General features: G+C 42.9%; 1 protein-coding gene across 2 annotated transcripts in view; it reads right to left on the reverse strand.

Moving 5' to 3' along the window:
* Positions 1 to 460: 460 nt before the first annotated feature.
* Slc24a3 (solute carrier family 24 member 3) overlaps positions 461 to 22,429 on the reverse strand; it is a 479,159-nt gene continuing 457,190 nt past the window's right edge. For both annotated transcript variants that reach the window (XM_090351934.1, XM_090351935.1), the window contains exons 15-17: positions 22,166 to 22,278; positions 3,908 to 3,973; positions 461 to 2,395 (exon numbers count right to left, since the gene is read on the reverse strand). In XM_090351934.1, coding sequence (XP_090208060.1) covers positions 2,246 to 2,395; positions 3,908 to 3,973; positions 22,166 to 22,278 — 329 coding nt within the window. In that variant the 3' untranslated portion in view covers positions 461 to 2,245. The remainder of the gene's footprint in view (positions 2,396 to 3,907; positions 3,974 to 22,165; positions 22,279 to 22,429) is intronic.

Genomic DNA, 22,429 nt, shown 5'->3' on the forward strand with positions numbered 1-22,429 from the left:
CTTCAGGTCTATCTGAAAGAAAGGGTTTCTAATATAATGCCGTGTGTACTATCACAGTTGGAGTTCTATAATTATCTTAATAGGATCACAGGTCCAAGAGTGAACCTACAACTTGCCATTTGCTTTTTGCTATGTACCAGACATATAAATATACATATATATACACGTACATGCAATTATATGATCTTGTATATGTATATATGTACACACATGTATATATGCTCTTCTGGATTTTATGTATATACATATGTGTGCGTATATGTATGTATGTGTATATATATACACACATATATTTACCAGCTTTTTTTCAGGTGGGTCAATCCATAAACATCAGAAATGTAAGTAACTGGCTACACAGTGACTGCAATCATTCTATGATCATTCTACCTTCTGTGCATTCTCCTGGCTGTAAAACAAAACATTCCATGAGAGGAAGAAAGACACACTGCCCAAGGAAGGATACAGAACAGAGAAGTTTATTTTACACTATCCATCCAAGAAAACAATCGCCATAACCCAGTGCAAAATGTGCAACAGAATCAATGTGTGTCTTAGCTCTGAGAGCTCAAATTGGTGATTTCCTCTCCTGGTCCTAGGTTGGCCAGGTGCACCCTGGGCGAATGCTGCCCTTGGTTTGCACGCTAGACAGAAACATTCGACCAATTTGTAGCAGGTTATTATAATGATATTTTTTCTTACAATTCATACCAGAATGTGTACAAGGGACTGGAAAAACCATACCAAATGAATGATAAGTGATCAGTGCTTAAAGGAAATACGAGGGACAGCACGGGCGGGCAAGAATCCACAGTTTCAATAAATACAAGTGTAACAAGCATGGGTAGGTCTCAACTTGGTGGAATAAATCTGCATAATAATTCAGCATCATACAAAATCTAGCAGGGCTGCTGAGCAGTGATGGGCAGAACATTCACAATAACTTATGCCCTTGAGCGAGTCTGTGGTTATTAACACATTCTGTGGTTTCCAAGGTGTTCATTTTTCTGCTTTCTCCTTCCCGGGCCATCCCTCTGGGAGGGGAGGGGTGGCGCTGGGCCAGCTTGGTGGTGGCATCCGACGAGGAAGGACAGTTGCTTGCCCAAGAGCCAGCCGTCAGGGTCCAGTGTACTCAATACCAAGTGACAAATTGGGACTTAAATGACGACATCTGTGTGCAAAATGCGCTTCTCTCCATTTTCCAAGAAACCAGTGTCTATAACTCCTGCCTGGAAGTTAGTAGTGGCCTCTAAGTCACTCCCTGTTACCCCAATGCCAAGCAACAAGAGCTTATCTCAGGGACTCACAGGCTGGGGGAGCTTCTGTCCTTGGCTGCCTGGGGTCTTGCGGATGGACAGTGAACCAGGGCCTCTGTGTCAAAAGGCCTCCGGCAGGCTAGAGCTATTGCTTGAAAAACTAGAAAGAACCTAGTGAGGAAGAGATGGTCAAAGTGGATGTGTGGGAAGTGGGTTTTCTTCTTCTGTCTCCCCTGCCCCACCCAGGACACTGGTAAGGTGGAGGTACCCTTGGGGGGAAGGAAATGTCATGCATTTGTTCTTAGTAGCCTTGCCCTGTGAAGTAAGTGCGAAATCCATGCATTCTCCAATACACCTGCGGTCCCCCTTCAGGAGCCTCGAAGTATAACCCGCAGTTCACCAACTAAGCCAGAGCCCAGTGAAAGAAGACACAAGGGAAGTCCTTGATCTCTGGGAGAAAAGTAATAAAAGGGGGACCTCTCCAAATAAAATAACCCTCTAAACCCGGTAAGGTAGGAATGACCTCCCAACAAAACAGTCCTAGATACTTCGTCAATCAGTGGACCCTCTCCTCTATTTCTTCAGCAGTCTCGGGTCATAAATTAGGGTAGTCTTCCATCAAATAACTTAAAAAAATAAGGAGGAGGGATTGTAGTAAATTGTGCCTGGCTTGGGCCAGTTAGCAGCCAGTTTTGTTCTAAAATCTCAGTCACTGTTCCGAAGTGGAGCTGGAATTCACGTGGATGCTGGGATGTCTTCACAAGGACCAGGCAAGAAGGGGTGACAGGGGCTGGGCAGGGGGTTAGGGCCAAGGGGGGGGGCGTGAGGGAGAGGAAGGAAGAGCCTGGCCACCAGGGTAAGAGTGGAGGCCTGTGGACAGCACGGGAGAGACGGATGCCGCGGCCCTTGGGGGCCCATGTGACTCGGGGTGCGGCCGGGTCTCGTATTGCACAGAAAAGAAGGACCTGGGCCTTGGTAGATGGCCAGGCGGATCAGTGGTCTCCGCACATGGGCAAGTTCACAAAGGTGAACACATTGAACTCCGTCATGATGGAGAAGCACAGGAACACGCCGTACAGGAAGAGGCACCCACACCCCAGCTTCTTGTCTAGTTGCCATTTGTTCAGGTGAACGCCAAACACCTGCAACATACAGAACGGGTCAGAGGCCACTGGGAGGAGAGTGACTTGGGGAAGGACTGCAGGTGTCAGTTGGGCATGGATGGTACTGTCTCTCAGCTTGTGAAACCTGTATCTCAGTTGGTTGTCAGTGGCTCATTCCTGTAATCCTAGCTAGTCAGGAGGCTAGGATCTCAGGATTGTTGTTAGAGGCCAGCCTGGTTAAAAAAAGCAAATGAGACTCATATTCAAACTAATAACCAGTAAAAACCCAAAGTGCAGATGTGGCTCAACGGGTACAGTGCCAGCCCTGAGTAAAAAGTGCTAGGGGACAGTGCGCAGGCCTTGACTTCAAGCTCCAGAACTGGCAAGTACACAAACACACACACACACACACACACACACACACACACACACACACACACACACACCTCTCTCATATGATAAAAGACAGGATTATCAAAAGGAGAGGAAGCTGGAACATGCATGTAGTAGCAAAGTTTTATAAAGAAAAAAGACAAGACCCCCAAACAGAGAGCGTCAGCCCTCTCCCTGGACTCCATCTCTGTAGCTCTCTTTCTCCTGGTTCAACATGGTTTCTAGGCCTTCTGCAGCTGCCCCAACAGAGCCTGGCTCTTCCATGAGGACTCAGAGTGGATTCATCTCAAGTGGTGGCCTGGCCTGATGGTTCCTCTATTGTGCATGAATCTCTTTCTATTATTGGACCTGCAGATGAAGAAGCTGTCCTTCTTCCCTCATGGCTGCTTCTAAATCATTGTCCTCTTCTCCCTAAAAGCACTCAGTGTGGAGTCTCCAGTTTTTCAATTGGCACTCTCTGACATCCAAGATTATTTTTCTTGCTTTATGTCTGCCTTTCGGAATTCCCACTCCTCGGGAAGGTTAAAACATGGCAGCTGACATTCAGTTGCACACTTGCACATCAATGGATAATTCATGTGAGTCAATCTAGGCATTGGTATGAATTTGTTTCCACCAATCATGTAGGTAAAGTAGAGAACATTAAATAACATGAATGGATGCACTGGCATCCATGTTTAGACTGACATCATGTTTAGACTGGTACGACATATTCTTCACCTCTGAATATTGGTCAACTCCACAGATTCAGGAATATGTTTTGTAACCTGGGATAATCAGTTCCTTAGAATCTACCCAGCAATGTCTAGCTCACACAAAAAGTGGGAAGTTCTCCTTGCTTAAAAAAAAAAAATCCAATCCAGGGTTTCAGGCATGCTCGTCAAGTACTCTACCACTGAGCCAAAACCTTTGCCCTCTTCTTTGTCTTCAATAAACATTTTTGTTTTAATAAACATTTTGGAAGCTTTGGAGAGGAGGGCTGGCTCCTTTCACAAAGGGAGCAAGGAAGGAGGAATGCAGTGGGTGCTAAGATCTTCTTTCAGAAGCAACAGCTGGCTAGGAGATCTGACATCTATAAGTCTATTTTCCCCATTTATCAGGATGTCAAGCTCACCTGGACATGAGAGCTCAAGAATGGAAAGAAAGCTGCCAACCTACCGTGACAAAGACAGAGGCCAGGAGCAAGCCCACAGAGTAGATCAGCCCTCTGCTGTTCAGCCGAATCTGTAAAGAGCGATTAGCCAGAGTTAGACCTGTGTGCTTGGAGCACTTAGCAGTGGTTCCAACTGCCTCTTCTAAAATGGGAAAGCTGACATGGGCTTTGGCAGCTGTGTCCTGCACTTGGGACTCGTGTTTTCCTAGGTACCTGACCTGTTCCTTGTCCATTTTCGGCTCAAGCCTGTCTCTACCTTCCACAATGTTGTCTCAGATGGACCACTCATAGCCACTTAAACTCTAATCATGCCTTGCATGATTCTTGCTGTCCATAAAATGGCTCTGTCAATGGAATTCTATGCTGCTGTCAGAAAGAATGACATCGCCCCATTTGTTAGGAAATGGAAAGACTTAGAAAAAAATCATATTAAGTGAAGTAAGCCAGACTCAAAGGAACATAGGCTCAATGGTTTCCCTCATTTGTCATAATCAGTAGAAACCTTGGGCTCTCCTAGCAGAGATTTGCAATAGAGTAAAACCTAGATACATAAGGCCATATAGTATGATGCTAAATGAAAGGATAAAGAAAAAAAAGCCATATAATGAGTGATTGTTGTCCTTAATGTACTATGTTATCTCTCATCTCTTTTGCTGTCCCTTGGTTATCTCTTATTGTTACATTATCTCACTTTGTTGTCTGATATATTGGATATATTTGTATTTGGTTATTTGAAATTGGATAGGGAAGGGGGGAAAACAAGATGAGGGGTGGGGGTGGGGGGAAGGACATGGAGACCAAGACATGAGAAAGGGTATCAATGTATGTGAATTAATGCACCTTCTATCTGGCAAATATAATGTAACCCTTCTATTAATTACAATAAAAATATATGAAAAAAATGGCTCTGTCAAACTGATCTGGATATCATGAGTTTTCTCAGACTTATATTACTTTTAGGGTGAATTTTACTAGACAGATGATAGGAAGAGAGGAATACATTTTTCTTTTTGCATAAAATGCGTACTTTTGTAAGTTGATGGGAAGAGGTAAAGGAGGTGGGCTAGTGAGTTAGAACAGAAGAGGGATGAGTCGCAATGTCATTTCTGATATTAGTAAAAGAATTTGGGAAATTTGGTGCTTCACAATAAAGCAATGAAGTTAATGTGAAAACTTTGAGCAAAGAAGAGAAGAGAGACTTTTTAGTTTTATTTATTTATGAATTTTCTTATTTTATTGTTAATTTGTGTAGCCTTGGAATTTGAACACAAGGCCTCAAACTGGCTAGGTAGGTGCTTTACCACTTAAGCTGTGCACCCAACCCCAATTTCCGGATTTCTTATAGAACAATGTTGCCCAGGAGATCTTTCTGCAGTGATGAAATGCATTCTACCTGTGCTGTTAAATACAGTTACACATGTGGTTGTTGGGCAAAGGATCACAATGTCCAATCTTTGCTTATTTTTAAGGAATTTCAATTTGTATTTGAAGAGCTACATGTGATTGGTGGCTACAATATTGGGCAAAGTAGGTTAGAGATCATGGGGCCAGACTTTGGTCAACAAAGACCATAGAGATTTTCCCCCTATGGTGTTGAGAGGATATTATTTCTGCCTGTGACATAGAGGAGATTCCTGAGAGTGGTTCCCAAAGGGGTGGAGCCAGGATGGATACAGCAGCAGCAGCAGTGTCCTTCGGGAACTTATTACATATACATGAGCTCAGGTCCACGCAGAGAGCTGAGTCAACAACTCTGGCGTGGAGCCTGTGGGTGGAGAGCAGCTCAGGGCAGTTCTGATGCTCAGCAAAGTTTAAGATCCACTGAAAAGAAGTACAAAATTTAATCTCATTATTCTTCTCCAAGGATTCTGGGCATAGGACTTTACTGCTATTATTAATATTATTCTCTTGGAATTCTCATGTGGATTCATATTTGAGGACTGTCAGTCTCTCCCATCCCTCCAACAATGTACGTGGATTCCTGAAGGGAAGGAGAACCCCTCTATGTGTTGGTGGCCAAGAAGGACAAAGCTGACTCATCTACTGTTTTCTAAGTAAGAGTCCTTTGGGACCTCTGACAAGGTTCAATGCACAGCTTGACTTCATTTCACTCATCCACAGTTGTGGGGTGTGGGAGCATGGCTGTGTCTCCACAGGTGGGTGTATCAGGTTCCGTCCCCCCTACACCTCACCCCAACTGGATATCCTAAACAGCCAATGCTTTGTGTGAGGACTTGGAGCATCATACATCTCACATCCAGCAGTGCTGTCACAGAGGGAGTAAGCTGGACTCTCCTCTGAAACTCAGCATCTCTCAGACTCTGTCATCTGCTGAATTGGAGCAGGGCCTGACTCCCAACCATCAAACAATTTCCTAAGAATAAAGAAGAAACCAAGGCACAGTTCCAGGACACATAAGCAATAGGTTGATCTTGTGATAAAATGGAGTAGCCCTGTCTAGTTTGACTGGTGGCTTAACTTTATTTTAGGGCTGCAATTGGGTTTTGAACTCAGGGCCTCGCACTCTGCCTTGACTATTTTTTGCCCAAGGCTGGCACTGAACTACTTGAGCCATACATACATAATTCATCCTCTTCCAGGGTGGCTTAACTTTTTTGTAGACTTCTAAGCTGAATGAGGCTAGATTCCCCTCTTTGGGGTGAAGAGGCTGGTACCCAACAACATATCACAAGTATATTGTCCTGAAAGATTCTTTCTCCTGACCATCATGGTGATACAGGTCTATAATCTTAACACTTGAGAAGAGGATCATAAATTTGAGGCTAGCTTGGGCTACATAACAGCCATAACAATGCTTTTCTCTTTCAAATATACTATTCACATTGATTCTACAACTGTCCTACTTCCATCCTGACTAGTGCTGGAAGGGAGGTGGGTTCCCAGACTATCATGGTGGTCCTTAAGCAGTGGGAAGAACGGCCTGAGCTGTCCTCAGTTGTACAATCCTTGGGTGGCAAAGAAATACTCAGAAATTGTGAATAAGCTTTCAAATCCTCTCAATTTTTAGCACCATATGCATCTTCTTAGATGCCTGCTTATTAGGCTCTGAGCCCTGGAGCTGAATTCTTGTCAGCAACAAGAATTGAGACAAATGATTTTTTTTACCCATAAGAAACCAGAGGTCAATAAGAATAAAGATCCTAGCCAGGCACTGGTGGATTATGACTGTGATCCTAGCTACTCAGGAGGCTGAGAACTGATGATAATGGTTCAAAGCCAGCCAAGTCAGGAAAGTCCATGAGACTCTTATCTCCTATAAACCACCAGAAAACTGGAAGAAGTGCTGTGGCTCAAAGTAATAGAGTGCTAGCCTTGAGAAAAAGAGCTCAGGGACAGTACCCAGGCCCTGAGTTCATGCTCCATGACTCTTTCTCTCAAAAAAAAAATCCAAACAGAAAAATTCTCTGGGCCAATCATTTTCAAAATAAATCATGTTAAATCAAAGCTTTTGAACTTCACTCTTCTTACAATCACATAAAGTGATTCAAAGAACTGTGTTGATGAAATTCTAAATCTGGCTCCAAAGATGAAAGACAATTGAATCGCTTGTGGGGGTTTTTTGGATGTTTTCCACTTTCTCTCATCTTTTCTCCCCTGTCTTCTTGGAGTAGCCTGGGGAATATTTTTACTTTTTTTCATTATTAATCGGAGACCTGAATTCTAACAGCCTGTACTTATTACTTGACGCCTAGATTTCCCTTTCCACATAGCTGTAGAAGTCAGGAGTTTGATTCTCTCAGGAGCTTTTAGCCTGACTCAGGCTCTTCCCCTTCTGACTCTGGGTAAGAAGTTTGGGTCGAGGGTGAATGAATTATAATGCTGAGACCAAATTTGGCCCTTTACTTTTTTTTTTGTAAATGAAGTTTTACTAAAATTTAGCCCTTTCATTTAAATAGCTACTGCTCTTTCCACATCTCTCCTCCCATCCTCTCCTTCCCAGTCTGGAACTCAGGGCCTAGATACTGTCCCTGAGCTCCTGAGCTCCTTTTTGCTCAAGACTGGTGCTCTCTCACTTTGAGCCACAGCATCGCTTCCATGTTTTTCTGGTGGCTAATTGGAAATGAGAGTGTCACAGACTTTCCTGCTGGGGCTGGCTTTGAATTGTGATCTTCAGATCTTAGCCTCCTGAGTAACTAGGATTACAGTTAGAAACCATCAGTATCCAGCTTTTGCTTTTTATTTTCACATAACAGCTAAGTAGTATTAATAGGAACTGACTCACAAAGCTTGAAAATGCCTGTTCTCTGGCCCATCATAAAAAAAGTCTGCCAGCCTTAGTTAAGGGCATGGATTTCAGATTTAGCCTCCCAAGTTTTGCCATACCCGACTGGGCACCCATTTGCTGAACCATCGTGGAGAAATCATTTAAGTTCCTTTAAACCTCAGTTATAGGAAATGTAACATGTGGCTAAGGCTGTCCTGTGTTGTGGATATCTGTAAGAATTATGTAGGCCTGGAGTGCAATGAATTCTTAGTAAGTGTGGACCATTAACCCCATCTGCTGGGAGATAGCTGCCTGGATTCCCTTCCCTGGCACTTCATGCTTCTTACATATAATGCCTGATCCGATGCCTGACCTTGTACCTATGAGGGAAGCAATGTGCCCTTTCAACCCTATCCATAGTCTCCCTCCGCTCTCCCTATTTTATTCCTTTAGTTATTATTTGGATAGGATCTTGAGTTTTTGTGCTTTGAACCAACTCCATGCAGCTAGGAGCATGGATGCATGCCACCATGCCTGGCTTGTTGGTTAAGATGGATCTTGCTAACATTTTTCCTGGGGCGGACCTCAAACTCAGTCCTTATTAGCTTTTTTCTTTTCTTTTCTTTATTGAGGGAATGAACCAAGGGCTCATGTTAGGCAAGCACTCTACCACTACATGGTCTGAGTCCTCTTTCCCCTCTTTTTCTTTTCCTCCCCCCCTTTTTTTTGTAGTGTGTTTTGTACTCAGCACTTCACTGGCCAGGCGAATGTTCTAAGCCATTTCTCTAGCCTTGCTTCTCCCTAACCTCCTGCCCCTGGTTATCTTTAGAGTTAGAATCTACAGAACTTTTCTTTTTTTTTGCGGGGGGGGATGTGCTAGGCTTGCTTTGCACTATGATTGTCCTCCAGATCTCAACCTTCTGAGAGGCTAGAATTGCAGGTATAGTCAGTCACATTTGCCCACCACAAACACACACGTATAAAATACTCTTTAAAGGTTACCATTTCAATGTGCCCATTTATTTTTATATGGTAATATTCTAAATATGTCATAGTTTCCACCCTATTGTTGAAGGTATTTGAACTGCTTCCAATTTTGAGTTATTCTTCTCTAATTCAAAGCAAAATGAGAGGACGCCTATATTGGTTCTTGTCTCAAATAGAAAGGCTGGTTCAGATCTAGTTTCTCTGACTCAGGTAATCTAGTGTCTGTGCTTGGGTTTCACTCTCACTTCCTCAGCAGGCATACATGTCCTGAGGGTAGATACTGGGAATTGTTTCCTCATTTCATATGCTCTGTGCAGTTAATGAACATCTGCTGGTGATGCCAAATGCATGTATGGGCATGACTGCTGGGTGGCACAGAGCAAGCATGGAGATTTCAGTGGAGGAGAGAAGGATCAGAGAAATGGATTTTTTTTCTTTTTCATTTTTTGCCAGTCCTGGGGTTTGAACTCAGGGCTGAAGGCTGTCCTTGGGTTTTCCTCAAGGCTAGAGCTCTACCACTTGAGCTGCAGCATCATTTCTGGTTTTGTCTATGTACTCTGTATCGAGGAAGAGAACCCAGGTCTTTGTGCATGCTAGGTAAGCACTCTACCACTAGGCCAAACTCCTGGCCCCAGAAATGGATAGTTTTAAGCTAGCTTTTATGAGAGGACATCATATGATTTAACAAAAACTGATGTATAACTTGAGTACAATGAAACACATAGATCTTAAGTGTGTTTATTATTGGATTTTTTTTAATAGGAGTGATGTTCAGTACTAGTGCTTTAACTCAGGGCCTGGGCACTGTCCCTAACATTTTTAACTCAAGTACTCTACCATTTGAGTCACACCCCCACTTCTGGCTTTTTGGTGGTTAATTGGAAATAAGAGTCTCACAGACTTTCCAGTTTGAGCTGGCTTCTAACCTTGATCCTTAGATCTTAGCTTCCTGAGTAGGTAGGATTACAGGCATGAGCCACTGGCTTTGGGTGATTTTGACAAATGAAAATACATAGTAACTCTCCTTCAAGGCAGCAACACTAGGTTTTTGGGGTCTGCAAACCAGACAAAATAGCACCAGATCTTTCTTACTGCTGGATTACCTTGAGTTCTGGGTCTGCAAAGTGTTGAGCTAAATCTCTTTCCTGGCCCCTGTTCCACAGATGCCAGGCAGAGCAAGAGCAAATACAGAAAAGTTTCATGGCAAGGCTGATCCTGGAGCAAATGAGACACATCTTGGATTGTCCCATCCTGACATTTAATGCTGCTCTATTTCTTTTCTTCTTCTTCTTTTTTTTTTTTGGCCAGTCCTGGGTTTGGGCTCAAGGCCCGAGCACTGTCCTTGGACTTTCTCAAGACTTAGCACTCTACCAGTTGAGCCTCAGCACCACTTCCAGCTTTTTTCAATGTATGTGGTACCGAGGAATCTTTGTGCATGCTAGGCAAGCACTCTACCACTAGGCCAAACTCCCGGCCCCATGCTGCTCTATTTCTTGCCTTCACAAGTATGTACTGAGTGCTAAATCCTTTGTACCATTACTTCAAGATAATAAAAATATAATTAGAGGAGATACTGTGAAGGGAAGATGAAAAGAAATATGCATTTTTCACTTTCCAAATCCTTGGCAGCTGCTGTGAGGAAACAGGGCTGGCTGCTTCCAACGTTAACAGGAATGCCATCCACTATGCATGCATGTGCACAGCACTCATACCGAATTCCGTCAATGCCTGCTGCTAACAGAACAGATCCCCTGCACTCTATTGTATTTGGGGGATCTAATACGTCTGCATAAAGGATTCTTATTTTCCCCCATACAATACTTTTTAAGATCTCTCTATGGTTTGAGGTCAGCTCCACCCAATCCAAGAACTCTTTTGGAAAAAAAAATAAGCCCTTGGATTTTGCTCATTTATTGATAATTTGAAACACATGGTGCCTGCTGCTCTGCACTTTCTGGTTTGGATAGTGTGAACACTTGTTTGGGTCAGGTTTCCAAATGGGTGTTACTGAACTTGGCTTTACATTGGATGGTATCATTGAGTAGGAATCTCCCTGAAATTAACTAAGGTGAGAAAGTGAACATGTGCATTGTAAAGAAGCAAATTAACAACAGTAAGCACCCCTCCTCCCCCAGTTCTCTCTCACACACTTTATAGGCAATGTATTGGTTTTGATTTCTCCCTTTGAAGATGAGGCAACTTATGTTAAGACACTTTTAATGGAAGCTACAAGGCTGGAGAAAGGTCAAGTTTGTTTTGACTATAAATGATCACACTTCACAGCACCCTGAGGGGCCCTGGCAGGGGAGGGGGTGGGAGTCAGGATCTTCTGCTACACTGAACTGAACAGTCTGCTCTGAAAAATCACATCTGGGTTTTTCCTGTCTACTATTTTTGTAACAGTCCTCAATGAATTTGTAAGAACCACAGAAGTCATGGTGCAACATGTTTCATTTACTTTTCATGGTTATAACAAAATATCTGAGACCAGGTAACTTATATAGAATGGAAGTTTACTACGGTCTTCAGTTCTGGGGGCTGGGAAGCCCCGAATCATGGTACCAGTATCATGTGGTTGGGGCTTCATGCTGCATCGTGACATGGTGAGGTCATTTCATGCAGAGACAGAGCAAGTGGGTCCGTTTATGCTGCTCTTCTTCTAAAGCCATGAATGTCATCCCAGGGCCCCATCCTCACAGCCTCATCTAATTCTGATCAGCTTCTAAAGCTCCAATTCCAAATATTATTAGTGTGACATTTGGGGATTAAATGGTTAGGGGACACATGCAAACCACTGTACCACCCATATACCTCCAGCTCTGGATGTGACTATGCCTCCCAAGTTCCCGTACCTGCTCCTGGGACTGAGAGCCCTTTCCTAAACATGGGTGCACCCAGCAATGAATTCTAGGTGTTAATGATAGTCAGGACTGAGTACAAGTGCTCCTTCTGGTGGGATTCTTCTGAGATAGGGGCTGCACATTGCCCCCGGGATCTGGGGGGAGTCAGATCCTATTGCCATGGTGGTAACAGACTTGTTAATACACCTGCTATGGGCTGCCTCCTAGCCCATCTCCTCCATTTTTGTACCTGCCCCTTCCAACTAATCTCCTCACCTAAATCCTTATCCTAGGGAGACCTAAACTGTCACAAAGTCAGACTTTTCAGGTGAGCATCTGCACCTCCCCTCCCAATCTGTAGCTAGCCTTCCTTTCCACAAATAATACCTAATTTTGCTAACCCCTGAGCTACAGGGGTCAAGACTTATGGAGGAATGGTCCCTTTCGGGACCCTGTGGAGTGGAGTTTAGGTCTCTCTCTGCCTTTTACAGCATGCCATTCATTAGGGGACATACCATGCTGAAATGAAGAAGTCATTTGGAAAAATAATTCAGGTTCATGGCAAAGCAAACTCTGGGCTTATTTGCTATAGGCATTTGCAACTTTGCCCTCATCTCTACCTACAGCCCATCCCCAGAGAGTGGCTTCATTTCCTGAAGGACACTAGGGGCCTTCTTCCATTTAGCCTGCAGTAACCTTCAGACATCTTTCTGCATCTCTGACATTAGAAGCGAGCAGTTTGTGGAGTTTAATGGTCTCTCCCAACCTTGCAAGGGACCTGCTGACAATTCTGAAGCAATTTTTCCATCTTGTCCAGATGGGATTTCCAAGTCATAATTATGGAATAATTATCATCCAGACAGCTGTTTTATGCCTGGCATTAGATTCAAGCATTTGGCAGGGAGGAACAAGTATACTTTTACATATTTTGACAGGGCTTACACGCAGTGGCTTGATCAGGAGCCAGCTAGTTACCTAAGTACCCCAAATAAGAAAAATTCCTAAAAAGTCCAAGTTTGGAAAATGAGCACTTCTTGTCCAATTATGGTGATGAACGTTTGTACAATGAGGTTGAACAGACCTGCGAAAGCCAATGGGCAGGCTGTAGGAAGCCAGGGAAAAACTTATTATTTCTCAGTTAGAGCTTAGAAACGTAACATAAATCTGAGAGAGAACAAGAGAAGAAGAGTAGTTGTAATTGTTTTTTTTCTGTTTCTAAGTAGGAGTCCACTTGACTCCAGAGTGCATAGAGGTAAACAAAATTACCAAAAAAGCAATAACTACAAATGTTTTCACCCCATGCTTTGTGCCTTGTCCTTTCTTCCATAAATCAAGCATTAACTGAATACCTGCGATGTGCTAGAATGCTGTGGTAAGCAAGATATAGTCTTTTGCGCCTGGTGTAACAGCTTGTAGAAGAAGCCAAACACGCCAGCTATTCCTACACAAAGTAGGGTGTGTATGCTCACCTACAGGCTAGTTATGCAGGAAATGTAGGGTGTGTGGATAGCTGGTTCCAGTGGTTGGAAAGCTGGTAGGTTAGTGAGAAACTCGCTGTTATTTGACAATCCCAGGTGATCAGAGAAAGCAAGGAGGGATATGAGTGCGAAAACTTTTCTCAGGCCTAAGAAACAGATTGTAGAGGACCAAGGCTTGATCCACTGAAGGACCTTACCAACCCTCTCCCCAGCAGCTGGGAAGAGGGGAGGTTTGTGAGGGGGTCGAGGAGTGGTACAGCACAGGGATGAGTGGTAAAAAACAAAATGAAAGTTGGAAGAGGTTACATGGTAAAGGGGACTGTAAATCACAGTAATGGAATGAAGGATGTTGGAGAAGAAGAGATGCCATTTTGTGGGTCTTTCAGAAACAAGATTCTGAGAAATTTGTGGATAAAACCTGGAGCCCAGACACGGTAGATGGCAGTTAAGACCAACCAGGAGACACTGTGCATGAGGAGATTATTAGGATTAGCATTTCAGTGGTTTTATCAGTTAGCTGTCACTAACATATTGCTGTGTAACAAAAGCCCCCTTACTCCATTAGAACTGTTTTTCATTTATGCATCTGTGGATTTCCATATGTCTGGCTGAATCTTGGCTTCACGCTTCAGCCAGGTCTAGTTCCAGTGTCTCATCTCATGATCAAAGGTAAGGGCACCAGAGACTAACCACACCTAAATGCATACATAGTTCAAGTCCGCTTTTGTATCACTTATTTTTGCATTCAATCAAGTCTATCCTACAGTCAAATCCAGGGAAGTATTTCTGTTCATCATGAAGTTATAACAGAGAGCTCAGAACCATATCCTAATCTGGAGCAGGAAATTACAAAAGCAAAAGAAAAACATCCAGCTAGGGGGTACTGGTGGCACACATCTGTAATCTTAACTGAGATTTGAAGATCTTGGTTCAAAGCCATTCCTAGTAGAAAAGTCTGTGAGGTTCTTATCTTCAATTAAGCACAAAAAAAAAGCCAGAAATGAAGCTGTGATTCAAGTGGCAGAGGGATAGCCTTCAATAAAAAAAACTTACAAATTGTGCCCAGTTCTTGAGTTTAATCATTGCCTCCCCTCCTTACCCCCCCCCCCAAAAGAAAGAAAAATCTAGCAAAAGAGGTTGAGAAGTAGCCATAACCACCCTCCCCAAAAAAGCAACAAAAAACATCTCCAACTCCTTCCAGAAGTCATCCCACCTAATAGAGCACTTCCAGAATGACAGGGGCTAGAATCTCTGTGCTGATGCCTCCCTTAAACTCTGAGAACAGGGAATTTCTTTCTTTCTTGGTTCTTTTCTTTTTTTCTAGTCCTGGGGCTTGAATTCAGGGCCTGAGCACTGTCCTTAGACATTCATGGCTCAAAAGCAGTGCTTTACCACTTGAGCCACAGCACCACTTATGACTTTTTCTGAGTATGTGGTACAGAGGAATTGAACCCCTTTACTTGGTTTTTCTTAAGAAAAAAAGTTTAAAAACTTTTTGTACTGGTGTTAAAGCTTGAACTCAGGGCCTGGGCACTGATGCTTAGCTTTTTCACTCAAGGCTGGCACTGTGCCATGTGAGTGATAGTTCCATTCACTACTGGCATTTTGGTAGTTAATTTTAAGAGTCTCACGAACTTTCCTAATACTCTTATCTCTAATTAACCTGGCTGGCTTTAAATCATGATCCTTACATGTCTGCCTCCTGAGTAGCTAGGGTTACGGACATGAGTTTTGGGTGCCTGCCTCTCCTTTGGACTTTTAAAGTTCAAAGAAATGAAGGGCACTGGGGCATGTAGATTCTACACGCAGAAGAATGAAGTTGTATCTCTGCCTCTCACAATATAAAAAAATTATTCATTCCCCTGGGGATCATGAACTTTTAATGATTATATCCTTCAGTTTCTGCTTTTAGAATAGAGAGCTATACCAACAGACAAGATAAAATAATGGCATTTGCAGGGAAGTGGATGAATCTAGAGCGAATCATGTTGAGAGAGACAAGTCAAGAACAAAGGAACAAAAGGCACATGGTATCCTTAATATGTGGCTATTAGATCCAAACAGTATAAGAGTGAGGATTCAAAAGTGGCATACCCAATGCTATGGACATGGTACAGGAAATACAAACACAACTACATAGACATAAAAACTTATGGCTCTAGGGGCCAGGAGTTTGGCCTAGTGGTAGAGTGCTTGCCTAGCATGCACGAATACCCGGGTTCAATTCCTTGGTACCACATACATAGAAAAAAGCCAGAAGTGGTACTGAGGCTCAAGTGGTAGAGCTCTAGCCTTGAGAAAGCCCAAGGACAGTGCTCAGGCCCTGAGCTCAAGCCCAGGACTAGCAAAACAAACAAACAAACAAAAAACAAACAAACAAAAAACCTTATGACTCTATAGACATAATGTTTTATTACATAGATTAATATGTATCTATGATATACAAACCCTTAGCCTAATTTTGATTATGATCTAAAATCTAAGTGCCAGTGATTATATATAGAAATTCCCTTCTTGAATACTTGTTGGTTAAACATATCATTTGAAATATGATGTAAAAATCAATGTTAATAAATTCTTTAATAAAAATAGAGAGCTATATTGATTGTTTGCATTTCTGGAAAAAAAAGAAAATCTGTCTTGCACTAGTTATAGAAATAGCAGCATATGGAAGAAATGCAATATGACCCAACTGTCTCTAGAATCTTCCCAGTCTAATCCCCCAAGAGGATTGGTGTATGCCATAGTTTCCATAGTTATAGTCACAGACATCTGGTCGCCTTTTCACCCTAGATGAAGGAGATCTTCCATGGCTGCAGAGCTGGCTGTAGTCATTGTATAATTCCAGTGGAATGACCAGTGACCCCATTATGTCATCTTCAGATGGAAAGCATACATTTGTGCCAAACAATTAATAGGGACTGAAGTCTTGTCTTCATGATATCACCCTGTGATTAGCTAATGAGACCTAGAAAGAGAGTGTTTTCATAGTTGTGGAACTTACTGATATGACAGTATGCTTCATTTTCTGTTCTAGCGTGTGTTGGGAGAATGACAGAAGAGAGAGAGAATGAAGTTGGACTGCTAAGGAAATAGTTTCTCATAGACAGTGGATCTAAGTGAATTGGAATTTTAGGCCTGACATCACTACTCAAGAAGGGTTCAAAGTTGGCAAGAAGACTTGGTTTGCTTCTAGGATGAGCTCTAATTTGGTTTTTGAAAGTTTCCTGATTTTACCTTCCGTAACTGTTCCTGTGTAATTGCAGTAATAAATAAATAAATAAATTAAAAAACAAACAAACAAGTGATGCTAGAGGGCCGTGTGTAAAGCTTGCTTCCTGGGAGGATGCTGTTAAGAGTTGCTATGGATCTTTAAGAGAGAGGCCCCACAAGTCATTCAGCACCTGACTGACTCGATTATAGAAGTTTAGTTTGTCTTTCCTCTTTTTCTGTGTCCTGCTTCCCAAAGTTGAGCAGTTTCCCCTGCCATGAGCTCCCACCACGATGCACTAGCCTCACCAGAGGCCCAAAGCACTAGAACCTCATCCCTTTCTCCTGCCTGTCCATTCTTGCTGGAGAGTCAATGTGATAAAAGTTCATTACTCAGGAATTGATGTTCTGGGTCATTTAATTGTATTCATTCATTCTCTCCCCTCCTTTCTCTTTTTTAGCTACTGTGCTCTAGTCATCAACACAGGAGACCAAAATCAGTTGGAATTCAGATAGGTGTTAGTTTTACGTCTTCATAACCGCCTAAGAGGAAAGTGGGAAAGTGAAGTGGGTTGTAAGTGACCTGTAATTTAGCTGGGCAACTTTATTGGCTACGTTGCTCAGGAAGAGTAAATACTAACATTGGACCATTTGTTTTTTCTAAGAAAGCTAGGCCACGTTAACTGCAGGCCTTCTGTTCAGAGTGGGGCAAGTAGGCTTGAGGGTAGCATTGAACTGATGACAAAGGAGGGCTGAAGCAGAGAAACCAGGAATCTCTCATTTCAACCCTTGCTCAAAAGCCATTCTGTCTCCTCTTAAATCTTGAAACAGGAGGGAGGTGTAGCTCAGTGGAAGAGTGTCTGCCTAGGAAACATATGGCCCTGAGTTCACACCTTCATACCACAGAAAACATGGAACTGCTTATATAAAGTATGGGCTTAAAGGAGGATCATAGTCGATTATGAACTTCTACATATCCCCCGCCCCGTCTTAATGAATGTGAAGTCTTCCCCCAACTCATGAACAGAACGAACTGCTGAAAGCTGGCACAAGCGCAATGGGAGGTCTAGTCCTCAGTTATATGATTACAATCTACACTTTTCTTATCGTGTAGTGTCTGGCTATTGTATTAGCTAGTGCAGCTGTAGACTATTTCCATCATTGCAGAAAGTTCCTCTGAGCAGGCTCTACCCCAGAGTTTTCTATACTTTCTATTAGCCATAAGTTACTTTTACCCCAAGGTTTAATAAAAAAACAAAAGGGTTCAGACTAGCCAGTTGTAAATAAACCCCAAGAGATTCTTCAGCACTGGCAGAGAGCTCTTACTGTAACAGAATGACAAGCTGGCCTCAATCTATTAGTTAACTATTGATAGTTAAACTACTAATTATTACTACTGCTCTCAGCTTGAGAACAGGAAAGATACACTAACAGAAGGGACAGGTGGTCTACCTGTGAACCAGAAAAAGGGAGTCAAAGAGCCAGGACTGGTCAATGTGCCAGCAGCATGACCGTAGCAGGCTCAACCTGAGTGTTGCTTATGTGGCAGAGAAACGCTCCTACATGGTGGGTACACTGAGCAATGGCGGCTGCAGGAAATGTTACTCACTGGATTCCTTTTGCTCTCCGCCACATGGATGAGACTGGAGAGCCTGCTAGCATTCACTATCACCTGTCTCTCCTCCCCTTCCTGGTGACAAAGACACCTGTCTGTGGTTCACAGCTAAATGACTCATTCTTTCTTGGGTCTAGGTGGGTACCTATGACATACCTGGACAATTGAATGGTGACAAGGAGGACAAAAGCTAATTTGAGCTCTCACCAAATCATGATCTGTCCAATCTTTCATGCCCTTTCCTTCTCTGATTTTTATGTCATTAGAGAAGAAGGACTCCCCGATGATAGCACCTCATGACAGAATAAGCCCTAATGTCCTTTCGAGCTGTCAGAAGGGAGATTTCTGCTGAACAGAGTTTGAAGACGTCATTGCTGGAGTAATCCAGCAGAGGTATTGGGAGTTGTCTGGAACATAGCAGTGAGTACTGCTAGTCTAACATATAAAAGAATATTTTGATCATCTGTGCAAAAAGTGATAATGTAGCCCCAGTCTGGGCACAGGAGGGGTCAGGGAAAGCCCTGAAAAGGCGGTGCCTCAGGATGTTACTGACCGATGATGCTGATTTATATAAAGGAAGCAAAGGGCTAGACTCCACCAGATTGCCTAGGAAGCTTCATAATGTTTACTTTGTCTCTGTGCTGGTGCTCTGAGAGTCAGTTCCTACAGCTTTCTTTGGAGAAAAACTGACCACCGCTCCCCAAAAAAGCCTTAGACTTCTAGGGACTTTCCTAGGCAGGCATCTCACACAAATCCTGTAGTTCACTGCTAGAAAGAACGCAGTAGGGAAGGGACTGGAATCCGGAAACTGATCTCTTTGTGGTTCATGCTTCTGCTGCCTATACCCCACATCCTCCTGTTCCGGTTACTGGTGGATCACTGCACGTAAGAATACTCATGGAACACCAAAAATAGCTCCGACATGGAAAAAAAAAGCCCAAATAAGGCTTCTGCCTGGCACTTGACTTTAGATAACACCAAATTCTTGAGAATTTGGTTGACATGAATCAATTCATAAAGGTGAGACAATAGTCTCACTCTTTACAAGTTTTCAGAGGGTCCTGTGGAAATCAATGGCTGACACCTTTTCAGAGGCCAACCTGGATGAAATTTTCGGTTATCTCTTCACACATCATATTACACAAAAGGAGAAAAAGCAAGTCCTAATATACTAGAGTAGGAACTGACAAATTGTGTCCAAGGCACCAAATCTGTTCCATCAACTCATTTTACACAGATCATGACTTAATAATGACTTGTACATAAGCCAGACTCAAAGGAACTTAGGCTCAATGGTTTCCCTCATTTGTCATAATCAGTAGAAACCTTGGCCTCTCCTAGCAGAGATTTGCAATAGAGCAAAACCTTGATACAAAAGGCCATATAGTATGACGCTAAATGAAAGGATCTCTAGGATATAGAAACATAAGCCATATAATGAATGATTGTTGTTCTTAAGGTACTATGTTATCTCTCATCTCTTTTGCTGTCCCTTGGTTATCTCATATTGTTACAGTATCTCACTTTGTTACCTGATATATCGGATATATTTGTATTTGGTTATTTGAAATTGGATAGGGAAGGGGGAAAACAAGATGAGGGGTGGGGGTGGGGGGGAGGGAAATGGGGACCAAGACATGTGAAAGGGTATCCATATATGGGAATTAATGCACCATATATCTGGCAAATATCATGTAACCCTTCTATTAATTACAATAAAAATATATGAAAAAAAGAAAGACAGGACAGATAAAAAGCATGGTGAAATAGAAAGTCAGAAATATTAGGTAGTAATCTGCAGCTCTAGCTTCTATTGTACATTATAGCACCAACTCATGTACTAGAACCTAGAGCCAGCTAGTTTTCCTCTAAGAGGTGCTGACAAGAGGCCTGAGGTCCTCTGGGCAAAGCTGGCTGTTGAACTACTTCCTCAGTCCAGTCTGAGAAACAACACCTTGACCCTTCTGCTATACAGTCATGACTGAGCACTGAAAATATTTCCACTGAAAGATTATGGGTGACTAAAAGTTTCAAGAAATAACTTAATGTCAGATCTACAAATCGCACTGCAGAAACACAAGAACCACAAAGAAGCAAGGAAACATGACTCCTTAAAAGGCAACAACAACCTCTCTCCCTTCCCAGGAACAAAGATGAAGTTGGATCATATGAGGTGGCTCTGAACTGCTTTCCTTAGATCTCAGCCTCCTGAGTAGCTAGGATTCCAAGTGGGAGCCACTGGAACCAGGCAATGATGAAGTAAAACGGGGTGTTCTGATGATGCTCTTTGACGGTGTTCCAAAGACAACAAGGGAAGGGACTTCTCTTCGAGGGGACATAAATGTTTGTATTGTGGGTGACCCAAGTACAGCTAAAAGCCAGTTTCTGAAGTCTTCCCATGATGTAAAACTTGTTAGCAAATCTGTGTGACTGAAGTCACAAATCTGCTGACTTTCACAATAATATTCAAATGAACTGGTGACCTCATCCAAAGCTCTCTGCCTGGGCACAGGCTGAAAACACTGTCATTCTGTTTTGTCCCATCTGTAGGAAACCTTCACCTATAGCCAAACTTCTCCATGACACTGGGAAACTAAGGAGGACAAAGAATTACTAGAGTACTGGGCAGGTGAGAGCATTTGCTCCAGAGTCAGTAAACCACTGGGATGTGTTTTAAGAGCCATCAATGTATTTGGTGGTAGAAGTCGAACATTATGGAGAACATCATTTTCATAGGTATTTTTTTACTATCTTTTGAATATTCAGTTTTCAATGATCAGCTCCTCCTCCAAGAGCAAATCCAGTGAATAGTTTCAATGTCTGTGATCAACAGACAGATCTGCTGTGTTCATTGTTTCTCAGAGTTGTCTCTTTGTTCTGCTTGAGTAACTTGTGGATTAAATAACTGCTGGTACCAAAAAAAAATAATGACTTGTACACTTTGTACAACTGGTAAAATTTCACATCTATAACCCTAGACACTTGAAAGGCTGCATCTGAGAAGATGAGGCCAGCCTGGGCAGGAAAGTTTTTGAGAGCCCAATGAGAAGCTTGGCACAATTATACAAGTTATGATGTACATAATAAAATACAGGGATTTTAGTTCAGGCACGTGCCTGGGTAGGGAAGTAAGACCCTACTTCAAAAATAGCCAGCACACACACACAAAAAGGGGGCTGGAGCTGTGTGTGGTTCAGATGTAAGAATGGAGAGAGAGAGGACAAAAGCCACTTTTAGCTCTCACCAACACACGATTTGTACTACCTTCATGCCTTTTCTTACTCTGCTTTTTGTGTAACTAGAGAAGGAAGACCCCAAGATGAGAGGAGCCAATGATGGAGTAAGCCCTAATGCCCGAGTTTCTGTTAGGAAGAATCCAAAATGACTGCTTAGCAAGCACACACAAGGCTCTGATTTCAAAGTCCAGCACCACTTTCCCAAAACCCAAAAGGTAAGAAAGACTTAATGGTTTATTGGTTTTAGTGGTTGGAATGGTTTTTAAAAAATCAAATGAGGTATAATATGTCACAACATGGAAATTAAAAGCATTCCAATTTCAGCTTTTCTGAATAAGGTTGTATTGCAACACTGTGCTATCTGGGGCTGGGCTTCACTGGCATTGTCAGTGGCTGTGACAGACATGGTCTGTCCCCAGCACCCAAGATGCTTACTATATTGGTTCTTGCAAGAAAAAAAATGTTGCTTGCCTCTGCTCTAGTATCCCCAATGTCTCACAAGCATGGCTTTGGAAGGACGCTGACATGAATGATTTGTTTTCTGGTCAACATTATTATTCCCCCACCACACCTCCTCTGCCCTAGGAGAATCCCTGTGGCCAGGGTCATTACCAGCAGAGATCATTCACGCTGCACTGGATTTAAGGAGAAGTCACGTAGGACACCACTTACGTAGGATCCATAATCCACAGCCAGAGTCTGTAGAGCCCAAGGGAGACCAAGGCCGATCAAGATGTCAAACACATTGCTCCCAATGGAATTGGATACAGCCATGTCCCCCATTCCTGCAAGAACCAGAAGACAGTTAAATGAGGAGGGGGTCCCAAGGGAGGGGGGGCAGCTTCACAGGACTCTCCTGAGTTTTTGGTCTCACAGTCAGAAAGCTGTTTTGATAGACTACAAACTCGACTGTCCCCCTAGGCCACTGATTGTAAA

This window comes from Megascapheus bottae, chromosome 18 (genome assembly GCF_031878675.1).
Source record: "Megascapheus bottae isolate mThoBot1 chromosome 18, mThoBot2.hap1, whole genome shotgun sequence".
NCBI classification, from domain to species: Eukaryota; Metazoa; Chordata; class Mammalia; order Rodentia; family Geomyidae; genus Megascapheus; species Megascapheus bottae.